We start from the raw sequence: 17197 nt of genomic DNA, 5'->3' as shown, positions 1-17197 counted from the left end.
GGAGCCCCCAGCTGTGCCAAGCACGCCCACACCCAGCACATTACTACAAGGCCACAGAGCTGACACACAGAGACGGGGCCCCAGCTGTGCCTAACGCCCAGACCTAGCACATTACTACAGGGCCACAGAGCTGACACACAGAGATGGAGCCCCAGCTGTGCCAAGCACGCCCACACCCAGCACATTACTACAGGGCCACAGAGCTGACACACAGAGACAGAGCCCCAGCTGTGCCAGTTCATCCACAGGGTGTGATAATGGGGTGGTATAATGCAGAACCTGTACAATGGGAGGTCCAGATACAAGGGGCCCCCATATAAGGCACCAGGGGCCCCTAGTGTACGGCAGACACAGGCACCAGAGGCCCCTAGTGTAAACATTGGCACAGATACAGTGTACCCGATGAAGCCCACTCTCCAGCTGTGAGCCCTCATCATGGTGTTTCAGGACAGATGTGGGGTGAGGGGTCTCTGGAGTCGCCCGATCTCCCTGTGCTGTGGGCCCTACGGACACTTTCCTCTTCCCTGTGCAGGGTCTGGGCACCCTACATGGGCCCCTCTTCCCATCCTGAGGGCAAGGCGTGGCTGTGATCAGTGGATTGTGCACTCAGGGTCAGGAGTCCACATCCCATCAGGGATCACCTTCCTCCTGGTGTTTCCACACCTCGGCTGCTCCCTTCCTCTGATTCTGGGACACCTCCTGGTACATGTAGAAAGCCGTACTATAAAGTCCAGAGATAAATCCTGGTGTTATCCATGTGGCCATGATTCCTCCGGAGGCAGGGCTGGTGTTAGGGGTGTGTAACCTGTGTATGGGGGCTCCACAGAGGGCCAAGTCTCCTTACACCATGGTGGCATTACATGGCAGTGTTTGGCCACTTGTTCTTGGTACTACATTGCCGCAGCACAGTATATTCTTCTTGCTGGTTGTGGTGGTGGTAGCACTGTAGAGCATTGTTTTTTAGGCATTTGTATGGAAGTATTATTTGGGCACTATACTGTGTGACGGCATTCATATGGCGCTGTATGGTGTGTATGACAGCACATCACTTTTGAGGAGCCGTCTGATGTTTGGCCGACCCTTACCAGATGGGCAGCGTAGCAAGCTGCTATATTTGACTTTTATTCTTTTGCAATATGCACAACAATGTCATACAGTCCAGATCTAGTGCTGGTCCTCACTACCACACCCATTTATTTATTATGCTTTGCATATATAGCACTAACATATTCCGCAGCGCATTACAGACATTATCATCACTGTCCCCATTGGGGCTCACAATCTAAATTCCCTATCAGTATGTCTTTGGAGTGTGGGAGGAAACCGGAGTACCCGGAGGAAACCCACACAAACATGGGGAGACCCAGGACCCCAGCAGTGCAAGGCCACCTTGCTGCCCACTCATCATCCATCCCATTGGGCGTGTCCCCACAGCTGTCTGTCTCCAGATCTGATAATACCACTATATTAGGGAGTCCATGTCTTTACGGGTATCTAATATATTCACATGGGTTCATGAGAGGTGGCTTGATGATCTCACCCGCATCCCATTGACTCCACCCAGCAGGAGACAAAGACATCTCTAATCAAGATCGCAGGAAGAAATGAGAAAAGATGAAGAATTACTAGAAAGGATTGTGGTGACTGGATACATTGTAACAAAACCTCAGCTGTGAGAAGTATTGTTGGGGTATAACAGTGGTATGACAAGCGGTGAGTGGGTGTATAAACCAGCACTTGGGTGATAATGTTAATGATGGGAGCCTCAGTCTAGCTTTGGTTGCTGGCGTGATGGAGGCTCAGCCTCAGTTTGGTTGCTGGCGTGATGGGAGGCTCAGCCTCGGTTTGGTTGCTGGCGTGATGGGAGGCTCAGCCTCGGTTTGGTTGCTGGCGTGATGGGAGGCTCAGCCTCGGTTTGGTTGCTGGCGTGATGGGAGGCTCAGCCTCGGTTTGGTTGCTGGCGTGATGGGAGGCTCAGCCTCGGTTTGGTTGCTGGCGTGATGGGAGGCTCAGCCTCGGTTTGGTTGCTGGCGTGATGGGAGGCTCAGCCTCGGTTTGGTTGCTGGCGTGATGGGAGGCTCAGCCTCGGTTTGGTTGCTGGCGTGATGGGAGGCTCAGCCTCGGTTTGGTTGCTGGCGTGATGGGAGGCTCAGCCTCGGTTTGGTGGCTGGCGTGATGGGAGGCTCAGTTTGGGTTTGGTTGCTGACGTGATGGGAGGCTCGGTTTGTTTGCTGGAGTGATGGGAGGCTCAGTATGGGTTTGGTTGCTGGCGTGATGGGAGGCTTCGTCTCGGTTTGGTGGGAGGCTCGGTTAGGTTGCTGGCGTGATGGGAGGCTCAGTATGGGTTTGGTTGCTGGCGTGATGGGAGGCTCAGCCTCGGTTTTGTGGCTGGCTTGAAGGGAGGCTCAGTTTGGGTTTGGTTGCTGACGTGATGGGATGCTCAGTCTTGGTTTGGTGGCTGGCGTGATGGGAGGCTCGGCTTGTTTGCTGGAGTGATGGGAGGCTCAGTATGGGTTTGGTTGCTGGTGTGATGGGAGGCTTCGTCTCGCTTTGGTGGGAGGCTCGGTTTGGTTGGTGTGATGGGAGGCTCAATATGGGTTTGGTGGCTGGCATGATGGGAGGCTCAGCCTCGGTTTGGTGGCTGGCGTGATGGGAGGCGCAGCCTCGGTTTGGTGGCTGGCGTGATGGGAGGCTCAGCCTCGGTTTGGTGGCTGGCGTGATGGGAGGCTCAGCCTCGGTTTGGTGGCTGGCGTGATGGGAGGCTCAGTTTGGTTGCTGGCATGATGGGAGGCTCAGTTTGGGTTTGGTTGCTGGCGTGATGGGAGGCTCAGTTTGGGTTTGGTTGCTGGCGTGATGGGAGGCTCAGTTTGGGTTTGGTTGCTGGCGTGATGGGAGGCTCAGATTCGGTTTGGTTGCTGGCGTGATGGGAGGTTCAGCCTTGGTTTGGTTGCTGGCGTGATGGGAGGTTCAGCCTCGGTTGCTGGCGTGATGGGAGGTTCAGCCTCGGTTTGCTTGCTGGCGTGATGGGAGGTTCAGCCTCGGTTTGCTTGCTGGCGTGATGGGAGGTTCAGCCTCGGTTTGCTTGCTGGCGTGATGGGAGGTTCAGCCTCGGTTTGCTTGCTGGCGTGATGGGAGGTTCAGCCTCGGTTTGCTTGCTGGCGTGATGGGAGGTTCAGCCTCGGTTTGCTTGCTGGCGTGATGGGAGGTTCAGCCTCGGTTTGCTTGCTGGCGTGATGGGAGGTTCAGCCTCGGTTTGCTTGCTGGCGTGATGGGAGGTTCAGCCTCGGTTTGCTTGCTGGCGTGATGGGAGGTTCAGCCTCGGTTTGGTAGCTGCCGTGATGGGTGGTTCAGCCTCGGTTTGGTAGCTGGCGTGATGGGAGGTTCAGCCTCGGTTTGGTAGCTGGCGTGATGGGAGGTTCAGCCTCGGTTTGGTAGCTGGCGTGATGGGAGGTTCAGCCTCGGTTTGGTAGCTGGCGTGATGGGAGGTTCAGCCTCGGTTTGGTAGCTGGCGTGATGGGAGGTTCAGCTTCGGTTTTGTTGCTGGCGTGATGAGAGGCTCAGCCTCGGTTTGGCTGCTGGTGTGATGGGAGGCTCAGTCTCGGTTTGGTTGAGGATCAGCCTCGGTTTGGCTGCTGGCGTGATGGGAGGCTCAGTATGGGTTTGGTTGCTGGCGTGATGGGAGGTTCAGCCTCGGTATGCTTGCTGGTGTGATGGGAGGCTCAGTCTCGGTTTGGTTGAGGATCAGCCTCGGTTTGGCTGCTGGCGTGATGGGAGGCTCAGTATGGGTTTGGTTGCTGGCGTGATGGGAGGTTCAGCCTCGGTGTGCTTGCTGGCGTGATGGGAGGCTCAGTCTCAGTTTGGTTGAGGATCAGCCTCGGTTTGGTTGCTGGAGTGATGGGAGGCTCAGTCTCAGTTTGGTTGCTAGCGTGATGGGAGGCTCAGTATGGGTTTGGATGCTGGCGTGATGGGAGGCTCAGCCTCGGTTTGGTTGCTGGCGTGATGGGAGGCTCAGTATGGGTTTGGTTGCTGGAGTGATGGGAGGTTCAGTCTCTGTTTGGTTGAGGATCAGCCTCGGTTTGGTTGCTGGTGTGATGGGAGGCTCAGTATGGGTTTGGTTGCTGGCGTGATGGGAGGTTCAGCCTCGGTTTGGTTGCTGGTGTGATGGGAGGCTCAGTCTCGGTTTGGTTGAGTATCAGCCTCTGTTTGGTTGCTGGAGTGATGGGAGAATCAGTATGGGTTTGGTTGCTGGCATGATGGGAGGTTCAGCCTTGGTTTGGTCGCTGGCGTGGTGGGAGGCTCAGTATGGGTTTGGTTGCAGGCGTGATGGGGAGGTTCAGCCTCGGTTTGGTTGCTGGCGTGATGGGGAGGTTCAGCCTCGGTTTGGTTGCTGGCATGATGGGAGTTTCAGCCTCGGTTTGGTTGCTGGCGTGATGGGAGGTTCAGCGTTGGTTTGGTCGCTGGCGTGGTGGGAGGCTCAGCGTTTGTTTCGTTGCTGGCGTGATAGGGAAGCTCAGCCTCGGTTTCGTTGCTTGAGCTGATGAGGAGGCTCAGTCTCATGACTTCTTCCTCATAGTTTGGGAATTCGGGGAATGCTGTGAATGTGCTGGCTGCACTGATCTATGGACTGACACATTGTTTTATTATAGCAGATAGGGAATCTGTAATGTGTATTTTCTAATGTACATACTGTTGCTGGGGATTTCCGGATATCAGTTGCTCCTCTCATAACGCTCCATTACTGATGTGCTGGGTGTACAGAACATGTACAGCTGAGGGGTGCTGAGTTTAGGGGTGTGCACTTGCTTTATCTTGCTGGTTGAATACGGGAAGCAGCGGATGCATTTAGAAGCTATTTCTTCTCAGAACACATAATGGAGATTACAGCGAGCATTATCCTCCATTAAGCGTCCTCCATTCTCCCTGAATAGACCTGGTCATAATCAATATCAAGACAGGAAAATGAGTCATGACTTGTTCTGTGTGACGTTAACCCCTGTAATCACGGCCCACGTATCACAGGCACCAGAACAAGGGCAACCCAATAGCTTAATAAGTATATGTGTATGTGACTATCACTAGCTCCACACCGGCACACAGCCTCTGTGTTGTTCAGAGGTTCATTTCCTCCTGAACAGCAGAAGCAAGACTGCCAGACCCATTTGTCCTTTTTCAGACTCGTATTTCCCATTCAGACCCTGCTCTATCCCATTCTCCTCCACTGGACCCCGCTACCCCCCATTCTCTTTCTGGACAGTAACTAAACTAGACAGGTCCCACTAAATTCATGGGGTTTGGCTGAATTTTCTCTCCTGGTATCTTGACTTGTAGTCATCTGTGGATATTATAGGGAAGGGGCGCCTGATTATATATTATATAGACTAGTAATGTGCTACAATACGGAGCCTAGGTACTGTATGTATGTGTAATATACAGGGATGTAACACAAATATATATTACCGCTTATGCCGCCCCCACAAGGTGCCGCCTTAGACAGTGGATCTTTAGTTCCTATAGGTAAAAATGGCCATCCCAATAGGTCACTGAAAGTAATGGGCTTTGTCTACTGTTGCAGAACCTCTGAACCCAACAATCATGGTTCCCTCAGATTTGGAGCAAGCAATGGAGACCCTGATGTTTAAATTCCATAAATATGCTGGGGACAAGAGCTACATGTCGAAGGATGATCTCCATAGACTTCTGGAGACCGAATTCTCTGATTTTCTGAAGGTACATGTGCGATCATAGACTGTTGTGGAAAAGATCTGAAGGCTCCATAGAGGGATTGTCTTATTTGGACAACAACTTTCTCACTGAAAAGGGGTCCTTTTTTGGCCACTGGCTGCTCTTGGTAAATCCTGCAGAAAATAAGCTCTCGGGATCATATTTTACTCCATAAATTCCTATTTCCCCCCCCAATCCAAAGAATGGGCATCTGTATGTTCACATATAGATTTGGCAATGCCCACCATGCATCCCAGAGCAAACATCCATGTGAATGATGTAACAATGCCTCCATTATTGGCTTTCAGGGATATTTTCCAGTCAGTCAACTTACAAAAGTCTACATGAGGGTTGGTCCTCAAGAACTGATGAGAATCCTCCCTGCGAGCCCCATGATGCCCACGATTATGTGTAATCTCTCCTCCTGTAGGTGTGACCTGCGGCAGACCAGTCCAGTGACAATGAATGGGATTGTGCAATTGCTTGTAAATCAGTTATTGGGATTATCATATGTGGGAAGTCAGAGGGACACTCTGGGAATTGTGAGACCTCTCACAAACACATAAAAGCAGAGAAAGACTAAAGCGGCCAGTACTCTTTAGATGGAGGTCTGTCCTATACAGAGGAGCACTTAGTGGCTTACCTCAAGGAGAGCAAAAGGAAAAGCAGTCTGTTATCAGACAGTCTGAAATCGGATATGCCTGATCCTTAACTCCCCCAATAATCATGTGTCCCCCGTATGTCCATACACCAGCAGAATTGTGAGTACAGGATGTAATCCATACTAGTTTTGGAAGGGTAATATCAGGCTTTTTTTTTTTTTTTTCCTAATGTAACCTGTTTGCTGTCTCATTCCCTGACAGAACCAGAATGACCCGCTGGCTGTGGATAAGATTATGAAGGATCTGGATCAGTGTCGGGATGGACGCGTCACTTTCCATAGCTACTTCTCCCTAATTGCCGGTCTGACCATCGCCTGTAATGACTATTATTGTAAGAACATGAAGGGTAGGAAGTGAAGCCATTCCCAACCCCTTCTATATCCGCTTATCTCGCTAGACTGCACCAAAGAGAGAAAGATCCCATCTGTACACTCAGCTTAATTCGCCTCAAAACCAATGTCGTAATAAACACCCCAATGTTTTGTAAGTCGTGTTGTGTTTTTTTTCACATTGTAGAAGTAACTCCCCCCACATACGAGTTCTTGGTGGATTTTGCCTTACGTCGGCTCATGTATATGGAGGTTCCACATCCCATCACACATGGCTGGTTTCACCTGCCCTATAATTGCCTTGTTACCTGTAAGATATTGGCGCTGAACCGCTTCCTTGGGGCACTATACTATCAGCTCTTTCTCTTCCTCTCATGTCTAAAACTTGATTTATAAGATGACATTTTATAAGGCCAGTGCCATGTACATGGATTTATTGTATTCTCCTCTCAGTGGACCCCCAAATGATCTTAGCTTGTTACTAAATGGGGTTTGGACCCACTTATACCATCAAGTAGTCCCTTGGCTCCTTTTACAGCTAGGCACAACTTGCCCCAGCTGTCCATTGTAAAAGCAGGCGGTACCCACTACGTCTTCAGCAGCCGATGGTCCTCTATAGCCACCCTAATTGGCGTGTCTGTGGGAATTTAGGTAAACATGTCGGTTGGTGGCCGAAAGGTATTTTCTTCTTAGCCATTAATCACTCATGCGTGTCATAATTATCTGCTTCCACTGAACACTGCCAGTTATCATGAGTACGCCCCGGCCAATCCATTCACACACTGTCAAAACACGCATTACATGTTATATTCATGAGGTTCTAGAAGCTGGAGCCAGAATATGAGTTGCATAACACTAGGCAAACCGTGACAAAAATGCTAACTACCCACACAAGTGAGGCTTATCTGACTTGAACATCTGCAAAATCGTAGGAATGGAAAAAAACATTGTGCATGACTTCCTAATGACGAAAATGTCCCACACACAACTTTCTGAAGGCCTCCATACACAAGTGCTTTGCTTCTGGGAAATAAAATGATTGGGCATTGTGGTTCAATATACCTGATCCTTCTTGGATATCCCATGTCAAGGGAGAATCGGGAGGCCTGAGTGGTCTCGGGTTCAGCCAACTTTAATCTGTATGAGGGGCTCACTATGAAGAAAGTCACTGGAACAGGCTGTTGTCAACTTCCACGCAAAACAAATCTGTAGATATCTCAGTTTTGTGTGGTTTTGGACTAAGAAGACTGGAAACAAATGGTCGTTTATAATTTTTAGTTGACTGTGCCTTCAGTAATTTTGGATAATAATTGAGACCCTTTAAATCCTTTACACACCTAAAGAAAGCCATACACCTTAAGATCCATTTACTCTAGGATTATTGACATTTTGTGATAATTGTGCAATCAAATTGGGCATCCAATGCAAAAGAGGAAAAAATTCTCATTTGTTGGGTTAAATAATCTTTTGGACTTGGCAGCACTTCGTCTTGTGTAAATATTACCTATGCCGCCGAGACCAATGGCAGCCTGAGCATTGAATGATTTATTACACAATGAAATGAGATTGGCCTGTGAAAAAAAGGCTATTAAAACGACCAACGATCTGCAAACGTAGCTCTTTGGTGGTCGTTGTAGGACCGCCAGTTGTCAGATGTAAATGCAACCTTAGGACGGTTTCACACGTCCGTTTATTTCCAGTAGCAGAAAAACCAATACCAGAGATGTGTGTAATACTTGAGGCACACGTGTGGCAACCATATGCCGCATCAGTACCACACGGACAGCCGCCGGGGTAGAAGCGCTACAGTAAGCGCTGTTCCCATCGGCGGGTGCAGAAGATAGCTCTCATCATTCTACTGCTCTGCCAGCAATCGGAGTGAGTAGAAAAGAATGATGACAGCAGGTGGGAGCTTTTGGGACTACTACTCCCCATCATCCGACACTTGCTGCCGCTAATAACAGTGACAGCAGGAGCGGCTGATCGGGGTATTCCTCACCCGCCGCCTGCGATATAACTGAATGAAAAACCTGGCGTGGGTTCCCCCTACTTTCTTTACCCAACCAGGCAAAACTCAGCTGGGGGCTGCAACCCTCAGCTTCAGCATGGTTGGTTATCAAGAATAGAGGGGTCCCCACGCTGTTATAATGATTTAAATAAATAATTAAAGGCATGGGAGGACAACCAGCCTTGCTAAAGCTGACAGCTGGGGGCTGATATTCTCAGGCTGGTAAGGGACCATTGATATAAGCCCCCCCCCGGCTAAAAATAGCCTGCAGCTGCCCAGAAAAGGCGCATCTATTAGATGCGCCAATTTTGGCGCTTTGCCTGTCTCCTCCCACTTAATCTGTAGCGGTGGCCAGTGGGATGATGTTGAGGGGTTTGATGTCACCTGTGTATTGTCAGGTGACATCAAGCCCCGGGGTTATACAATTCTGACCATTGTCACTTTATGAGGTATTAACCCTGGAACGCTTTAGCGGATCCAGCTGATTCTGAGATTTTTTTCGTGACATATTGTACTTTATAATAGTGATAAAATTTATTCGATATAACTTGCATTTATTTATGAAAAACATGGAAATATGGCGAAAATGTTTAAAATTTCACAATTTTCAAAGTTTTAATTTTTAGGCCCTTAAATCAGAGAGATATGTCACACAAAATACTTAATAAATAACATTTCCTACATGTCTACTTTACATCAGCACAACTTTGGAAACAAAATTTTTTTTGTTAGGAACTTATAAGGGTTAAAATTTGACCAGCGATCTCTCATTTTTACAACAAAATTTATGAAACCATTTTATTAGTCACTTTGAGGGGTGTACATGACAGAAAATATCCAAAAGTGACACCATTCTAAAAACTGCACCCCTCAAGGTGCTCTAAACCACATTAAAGAAGTTAATTAACCCTTCACGTGCTTCACAGGAGCTGAAGCAATGTGGAAGAAAAAAATGAACATTTTAACTTTTTTTCACAAACATTTTAATTCAGAACCAGTTTTTTTTTTTACTTTCACAAATGTAAAAAGAGAAAATGAACCACAAAATTTGTTGTGCAATTTCTCCTGAATACGCTGATACCCCATATGTGGGGTAAACCACTGTTGGGCGCACGGCAGAGCTGGGAAGGGAATGAGTATCGTTTAACTTTTTCAATGCAGAATTGGCTGGAATTGAGATCGGACACGATGTCGCGTTTGGAGAGCCCCTGGTGTGCCTAAACAGTGGAAACCAACCCCCTACAAGTGACACCATTTTGGAAACCAGACCACCCAAGGAACTTATCTAGATTTGTGGTGAGCACTTTGAACCCCAAGTGTTTCACTGAAGTTTATAATTAGAGCCTTGAAAATAAATCATTATTTTTTCACAAAAATGATGTTTTAGCCCCCAATTCTTTATTTTCTCAAGGGTATCCGGAGAAATTGGACCCCCAAAGTTGTTGTGCAGTTTGTCCTGAGTACGCTGATACCCGATATGTGGGGGGGGGACCACTGTTTGGGCGCATGGAAGAGCTTGTAAAGGAAGGAGCGCTGTTGTGAGTTCATTCTCTGGTTCACCAGTTGTGAGTTCTCCTTCCAGACTCCCTCTGGTGGTGACGGGAGATAGTGAGGCTGGTTTGATCGGTGGAGATCTGCCACCTGAGAATGAGGATGACGATTGGACCTCGGGAATCTCAGATTGGATTTAGGACAGCCGACGCCCTATTCAGTTGCTGGTGATTCCTTCTGGCTTGTCAGGTCTTGGTTTTCAGCTCTGTTCCAGTCATCTAAAGCTAAGTTTTTCTGCTAATGTTCACACTTGATTTTGTTGGTTTATTCAGTTTTTTGTGTGGTTAGCTCGCCCCGGCTGGGGGCTGTGCTGAATTTCCACTCTTATTTATCTGTATTTGCCAATTTGCTTTTAGTCCCTTATTAGATTGGACTCTTTTTGCTCTGTCTCAGAATATTTCAGAGTGCTGATATAGTGGGAGAAGTCTTGTGACTTCAGGGTTAATTTTGCTATCAGAAGTGTTGGACATTATTTTTGTAGGGTTTTTTGCAGGTTGCAGACGGTGTCTTTCCCTTTCCTTTCCTTTCTAGTTAGATTGAGCCCCATCATTTGCTCAGCCTATTTTCCTGCCTGTGTTTGTGCTTTCATCTTGTTTCACCGTCAATACATGTGTGGGGGCTGTCTTTCCTTTGGGGTCTGCTCTGGGGCAGTTAGTTTTCCCCTTTTCTTGCTTTAGGCTTATTTAGTCCTCCGTCTATTTAGGCGTCTAGGATCATCGTAGGTACGCTCCACAGCTGCTGCTAGTTGTGTGGTAGGATCAGGGATCTGCAATCTGCATAGATACCAACCTTTCTGGTTTTCTGTGACTTAGCTTGTTTTGCTTTTTTTCTCCTTAGTGACCCATTCATAACAGAGCGCTGTTTTGGAATGCAGACTTTGATGGAATGGTCTGCAGGCATCATGTTGCAATTGCAGAGCCCCTGATGTGCCTTACACAGTAGAAACCCCCCCACAAGTGACCCCATTTTGGAAACTAGAACCCCCAATGAACTTATCTAGATGTGTTGTGCGAACTTTAAACCCCCAAGTGTTTCACTGAAGTTTATAATGTAGAGCCTTGAAAATAAAAAATCATTTTTTTTTCCACAGAAATGATGTTTTAGCCCCCAATTTTTTATTTTCTCAAGGGTATCCGGAAAAATTGTCCTGACTATGCTGGAACCCTATACATGGGGGTAAACAACTGTTTGTGCACACAGCAGAGCTCGGAAGGGAAGGAGCACCGATTTGACTTTTTCAATGCAGAATAGGTATTGAGATCGGACACCATGTCGCTTTTGGAGAGCCCCTGATGTGCCTCAACAGTGGAAACCCTCTAAGGGTATGTGCACACGTTGCGGATTCTGCTGCGGATTTTTCCGCGTGGATTTTGCTAAATCCGCGTGGATTTTCTGCAGATTTTGTGCGGATTTCTCCTGCGTTTTTACATCTGCGGATTCCTATAATGGAGCAGGTGTAAAAGCGCTGCGAATCCACACAAAGAATTGACATGCTGCAGATTCAAATCCGCAGAAAATCTGTGCGGATAAATCCGCAGCATGTGCACAGCGGTTTTTTTTTTACAATGGATAAAATGGTACTGAACACCGCATCAGAATCTGCTGCTGATCCGCAGGGCCAAATCTGCTGCGGATCTGCAGCAGAATCCGCAACATGTGCACATACCCTTATCCAACCCTAACCCCAACACACCCCTAACCATATCCCTAGCCACAAACCTAACCTTAACACATCCCTAATCCCAACCGTAACCGTAATCCAAACCCTAGCCCCAATCCTAAACCTAACATTAGCCCAACTCTAACCCTAATGGGAAAATAGAAATAATACATTTTTTTTCTTTTATTATTTTTCCCTAACTAGGGGTGATAAAGGGGGGTTTGATTTACTATTTTTTTTATTTTGATTACTGTGATAGACCCTATCATATTGATCAAAATGAACCAATAGGAAAAACCTCTTATTGGTGCCGACCGGCAGATCTCTGTGGGCACACTGCGCATTCTCCCGCCATTTTCTTACCGGAAGAATATGCTGGCGGACGTGGAGAAGCAGGAGGACTCAGTGACATCGGGAGGGATCGGGAACCCTATTTCTCTTTTCTGTGATGTGCGATCACATCAGAGGAGAGAGAAATTAAATAGAAAATCTGACTTTTTTTGGCAGCCGCCGTTTTACTGTTAATAACGGCAATCGCAACCCCGGGGTCGGTAAAAACCGACCCAAATCATGTTCTCTGAGGTCTCGGCTACTCTCGGCAGCCGAGACCCCGGAGAAATTCCGACTCTGGTAGGCGCTATACAATTTTTCCTCTGTGCCGTTAAATAACGGCGCTGTGGTTTAAGTACCCTTAGAATTAGGAAAGGGAAAGAGGATATGTGCTCACCGAAATTAGTCCTGCAAGACGGTCGTGCCTATGGATCAAATGGCTGACCACCATGTGTAGTAAACGTAGAAAGAAGAGGAAGATCCGGCACTGGAGACTTGGTAAAATCCACGGAAAAAACTTTATTCACATATTCTCATGAATAAAAACAAGACAAGGGGAAAAAACCCCCACGCCTTACGCGTTTCGAACCTCACAGGTTCTTCTTCAGAGGCATAAGACTGAATAAAATACAAACCACTTTTAAGCATTCTCAGTCACATGAGAGATTCCACACGTGTATAATCAGAGAGGCAAACAATTTAACCCTCAAATTGTCAGTGGAGTCACCCATTTGTCTGAGAAAGAAACACCTCAATAGCATGAATCCTACATTACATCACAACAAAACACATAAGACACAAAATATATATATATATATTATATGCAAAATGTATCTAATATACAAATTAAATAAATAATATCTTCAGACATGATATACAAAAAATTCACCATTTTCAAATGGGAGAAAAAGAAAAAACCCAGATTCAATACTCATTAAAAATACATGAGGTCATTCCTGAAATGTAACTCCTTCACCCCCAAGGGTGGTTTGCACGTTCATGACCGGGCCAATTTTTACAATTCTGACCATTGTCCATTTATGAGGTAATAACTCTGAAACGCTTCCATGGATCCCGGTGATTCTGACATTTTCTCGTGACTTATTGTACTTCATGATAGTGGTAAAATTTCATTCATATAACTTACGTTTATTTGTGAAAAAAACGGAAATTTGGCAAAATGTTGAAAATTTCACAATTTTCCAACTTTGAATTTTATGCCCTTATATCACAGAGATACGGCACACAAAAAACTTAATAAGTAACATTTCCCACATGTTTACTTTACATCAGCACAATTTTGGAACCAAAATTTTTTTTTAGGAAGTTATAAGGGTTAAAAGTTGACCAGCGATTTCTCATTTTTACACCATTTTATTTTTACGGACCACATCACATTTGAAGCCACTTTGAGGGGTCTATATGATAGAAAATACCCAAAAGTGACACCATTCTAAAAACTGCACCCCTCAAGGTGCTCAAAACCACATTCAAGAAGCTTATTCACCCTTCAGGTGCTTCACAGGAATTTTTTGAATATTTAAAAAAAATGAGCATTTAACTTTTTGTCACAAAAAAAATAATTCTGGTTCAATTTTTTTTATTTTACGTAGGGTAAAAGGATAAAATGGACAGGAAAAGTTATTGTGCAATTTGTCCTGAGTACGCTAATACCTGATATGTGGGGGGGGAACCACTGTTTCGGCGCATGGCAGAGCTCAGAAGGGAAGGAGCGCCGTTTGACTTTTTCAATGCAAAATTGGCTGGAATTCTGATCGGATGCCATGTCACGTTTGGAGAGCCCCTGATGTACCTAAACAGTGGAAACCCCCCACAAGTGACCCCCCAAGGAACTTATCTAGATATGTGGTGAGAACTTTGAACCCACCAGGGCTTCATAGAAGTTAATAACGTACAGCGGTATAATTAAAAAATCATATTCTTTCCACAAAAATGATCTTTTCACCCCCAATTTTTATTTTCCCAAGGGTAACAGGACCCTAAAAGTTATTGTGCAATTTGTCCTGAGTAGACTGATACCCCATATGTGGGTGTAAACGACTATTTGGGCGCATGGCAGAGCTCGGAAGGGAGGCAGCGCCATTTGACTTTTTTGGCTGGAATTGAGATCGGACACCATGTCGAGTTTGGAAAGCCCCTGATGTACCAAAACAGTGGAAACCCCCCACAAATGACACCATTTTGGAAACTAGACCCCCCAAGGAACTTATCTAGATGTTTGGTGAGAACTTTGAACCCCCAAGGCCTTCACAGAAGTTTATAACGTACAGCCATACAATTATAAAATCATATTTTTTCCACAAAAATGATCTTTTCACCCTCAATTCTTACTTTCCCAAGGGTAATAGGACCCTAAAAGTTATTTTGCAATTTGTCCTGAGTACGCTGATAAGGAACTTATCTAGATGTGTGTTGAGCACTTTGAACCCCCCAGTGCTTCACAGAAGTTTATAACGCCCGGGCGTGAAAATAAAAAAATCGTATTTTTTCCACAAACATGATAATTTAGACCCCATTTTTTTTTATTTTCCCAAGGGTACCAGGAGAAAATGGACCCCAAAAGTTGTTGCCCAATTTGTCCTGAGTACACTGATACCCCATATGTGGGAGAAAACTACTGTATGGGCACACGTCGGGGCTCGGAAGGGAAGTAGTGACGTTTTGGAATGCAGACATTGATGGAATTGTCTGCGGGTGTCATGTTGCCTTTGGAGAGCCCCTGATGTACCTAAACCGTGGAAACCCCCCATAAATGACACCATTTTGGAAACTAGACCCCCTAAGGAACTTATATAGATGTGTGGTGAGCACTTTGAACCCCCAAGGGCTTCACAGAAGTTTATAACGCCTGGGCGTGAAAATAAAAAAATCATTTTTTTCCCACAAAAATGATATTTTTGCCCCCAATTTTTTATTTTCCTAAGGGCAACAGGAGAAATAGGACCCCAAAAGTTGTTTTGCAATTTGTCCTGAGTAGGCTCATACCCCATATGTGGGGGTAAAACACTGTTTGGGCGCATGGCAGAGCTTGGAAGGGAAGGAGCACCATTTGACTTTTTCAACGCAGAATTGGCTGGAATTGAGATCAGATGCCATGTTGCGTTTGGAGAGCACCTGATGTGCCCAAACAGTGGAAACCCCCAATTATAACTTCAACCCTAACCCCAACACACCCCTAACCTTAATCTCAGCCCTAACCCTAATGGGAAAATGGAAATAAATAATTTTTTTTTATTTTATTATTTTTCCCAACTAAGGGGGTGATAACGGGGGGTTTGATTTACTATTTTTGGTGGGGTTTTATGTTTGGCAGCTGTCATAGGCTAAAAGACGCTTTTTATTGCAAAAATAGTTTTTGCATCACCACATATTGAGAGTTATAATTTTTCCATATTTTGACCCACTGAGTCATGTGAGGTCTTATTTTTTGGGGGACGAGTTGACGCTTTTATTGGTATCATGTTCGGGCACGTGACATCTTTTGATCGCTTTTTATTCTGATTTATGGGACGCAGAATGAACAAAAACCAGCGTTTCATGAATTTCTTTTGGGGGTGCGTTTACACCGTTCCGCGTGCGGTAAAATTGATAAAGCAGTTTTATTCTTCGGGTCAGTACGGTTACAGCGATACCTCATTTAGGTCATTTTTTATGTTTTGGTGCTTTTATGCAATGAAAACTATTTTATATAAATAAATATTTTTGCATCGCTTTATTCTGCGAGCTATAACTTTTTTATTTTTTCTCTGATGATGCTGTATCATGGCTCGTTTTTTGCGATGACGTTTTCAGTGGTACCATGGATATTTATATGTGTCTTTTTGATCGCGCATTATTGCACTTTTTATTCGGCGGTATGATAATAAATCATTATTTTTTGCTTCGTTTTTTATTTTTAATTTTTAAGGGGTTCACTAAAGGGGTTAACTAATGGGACAGTTTTATAGGGTAGGTCGTTACGGACGCGGCGATGCCAAATATGTGTACTTTTATTGTTGTTTTTTTTTATTTCCAAAAAATAAATTTATTAGGGAATATCTTTTATTTTTTTTTATTTAGCAATTTATTTAAAATTATTTTTAACACTTTTTTTTTTAACTTTATTAGGTTGTCCCAGGTGGGACATCACTGTCCTGTGACAGATCGCTGATCTGTCACATCACAGATCACTGTGACAGATCAGCGATCTGTCACAGGCATTGAAGAAGACTTCCTCTTGCCTGCGCTTTGCAGGGACTGAGGAAGTCAGCTCCCTGCAGGCCCCCGAAGGTGCCCGTCGCCATCTTGGATCCGGGGACCTGTAGGGAAAGAGCTCCCCGCAGCAGCGCTGCACATTGCGCTGCTGTGGGGGGCTCAGGGAAGCACGGAGGGAGCCCCCTCCCTGCCGATGCTTCCCTTTAACCACGGTACACCGCGATTATGTTTGATCGCGGTGTGCAAGGGGTTAATGTGTCGGGGCGATCCGTGACCGCCCCTTACACATTGTGCCGGGTGTCAGCTGTGATAATCAGCTGACACCCGGCCGCGATCAGCGGCGCTCACCACGTGGGCGCCGCTGATCGCGCTAGACGTACTATCCCGTCCATGGGCATAGGGGCCCGGGTCCCATGGACGGGATAGTACGTCTGATGTCAGAAAGGGGTTAAACCTTGCCAGATCTTCCTCTTCTTTCTACGTTTCCTACACCTGGTGGTCAGCCATTTGATCCATAGGCACGACCTGCTTGCAGGACTAATTTTGGTGAGCACATATCCTCTTTCCCTTTCCTAATTCTAAGGTTTTGCTGACTTTACTGTGCTCCCAATAAGCCGTACATTTATTAAAATGGAAGCCGGGAATAAGAATATTGCAGCTACATGCTTGTTAAGAAGACAAAAAGCTGATGAATTATTTAGTGTTGTTTCTACTGATGGCG

At 46.1% G+C, this 17197-nt stretch overlaps 1 protein-coding gene across 3 annotated transcripts in view; it reads left to right on the top strand.

Moving 5' to 3' along the window:
• Nucleotides 1-6870, top strand: part of LOC141075885 (protein S100-A10-like) — a 9523-nt gene extending 2653 nt beyond the window's left edge. Inside the window, exons 2-4 of one of the 3 annotated variants that reach the window (XM_073563073.1) lie at nt 1568-1713; nt 5573-5727; nt 6585-6870. In XM_073563073.1, the coding sequence (XP_073419174.1) occupies nt 1704-1713; nt 5573-5727; nt 6585-6740 (321 nt within the window). In that variant the 5' untranslated portion in view covers nt 1568-1703 and the 3' untranslated portion in view covers nt 6741-6870. Of the gene's footprint in view, nt 1-1564; nt 1714-5572; nt 5728-6584 lie in introns of all 3 variants that reach the window. The other 2 variants (XM_073563074.1, XM_073563075.1) reach the window with 2 other exon arrangements.
• Nucleotides 6871-17197: the final 10327 nt, after the last annotated feature.

Source organism: Dendrobates tinctorius, unplaced genomic scaffold (genome assembly GCF_039654945.1).
Source record: "Dendrobates tinctorius isolate UK_male_01 unplaced genomic scaffold, ASM3965494v1 ptg000377l, whole genome shotgun sequence".
Taxonomy (NCBI): Eukaryota; Metazoa; Chordata; class Amphibia; order Anura; family Dendrobatidae; genus Dendrobates; species Dendrobates tinctorius.
This window is presented reverse-complemented; position numbering and strand designations above follow the sequence as displayed.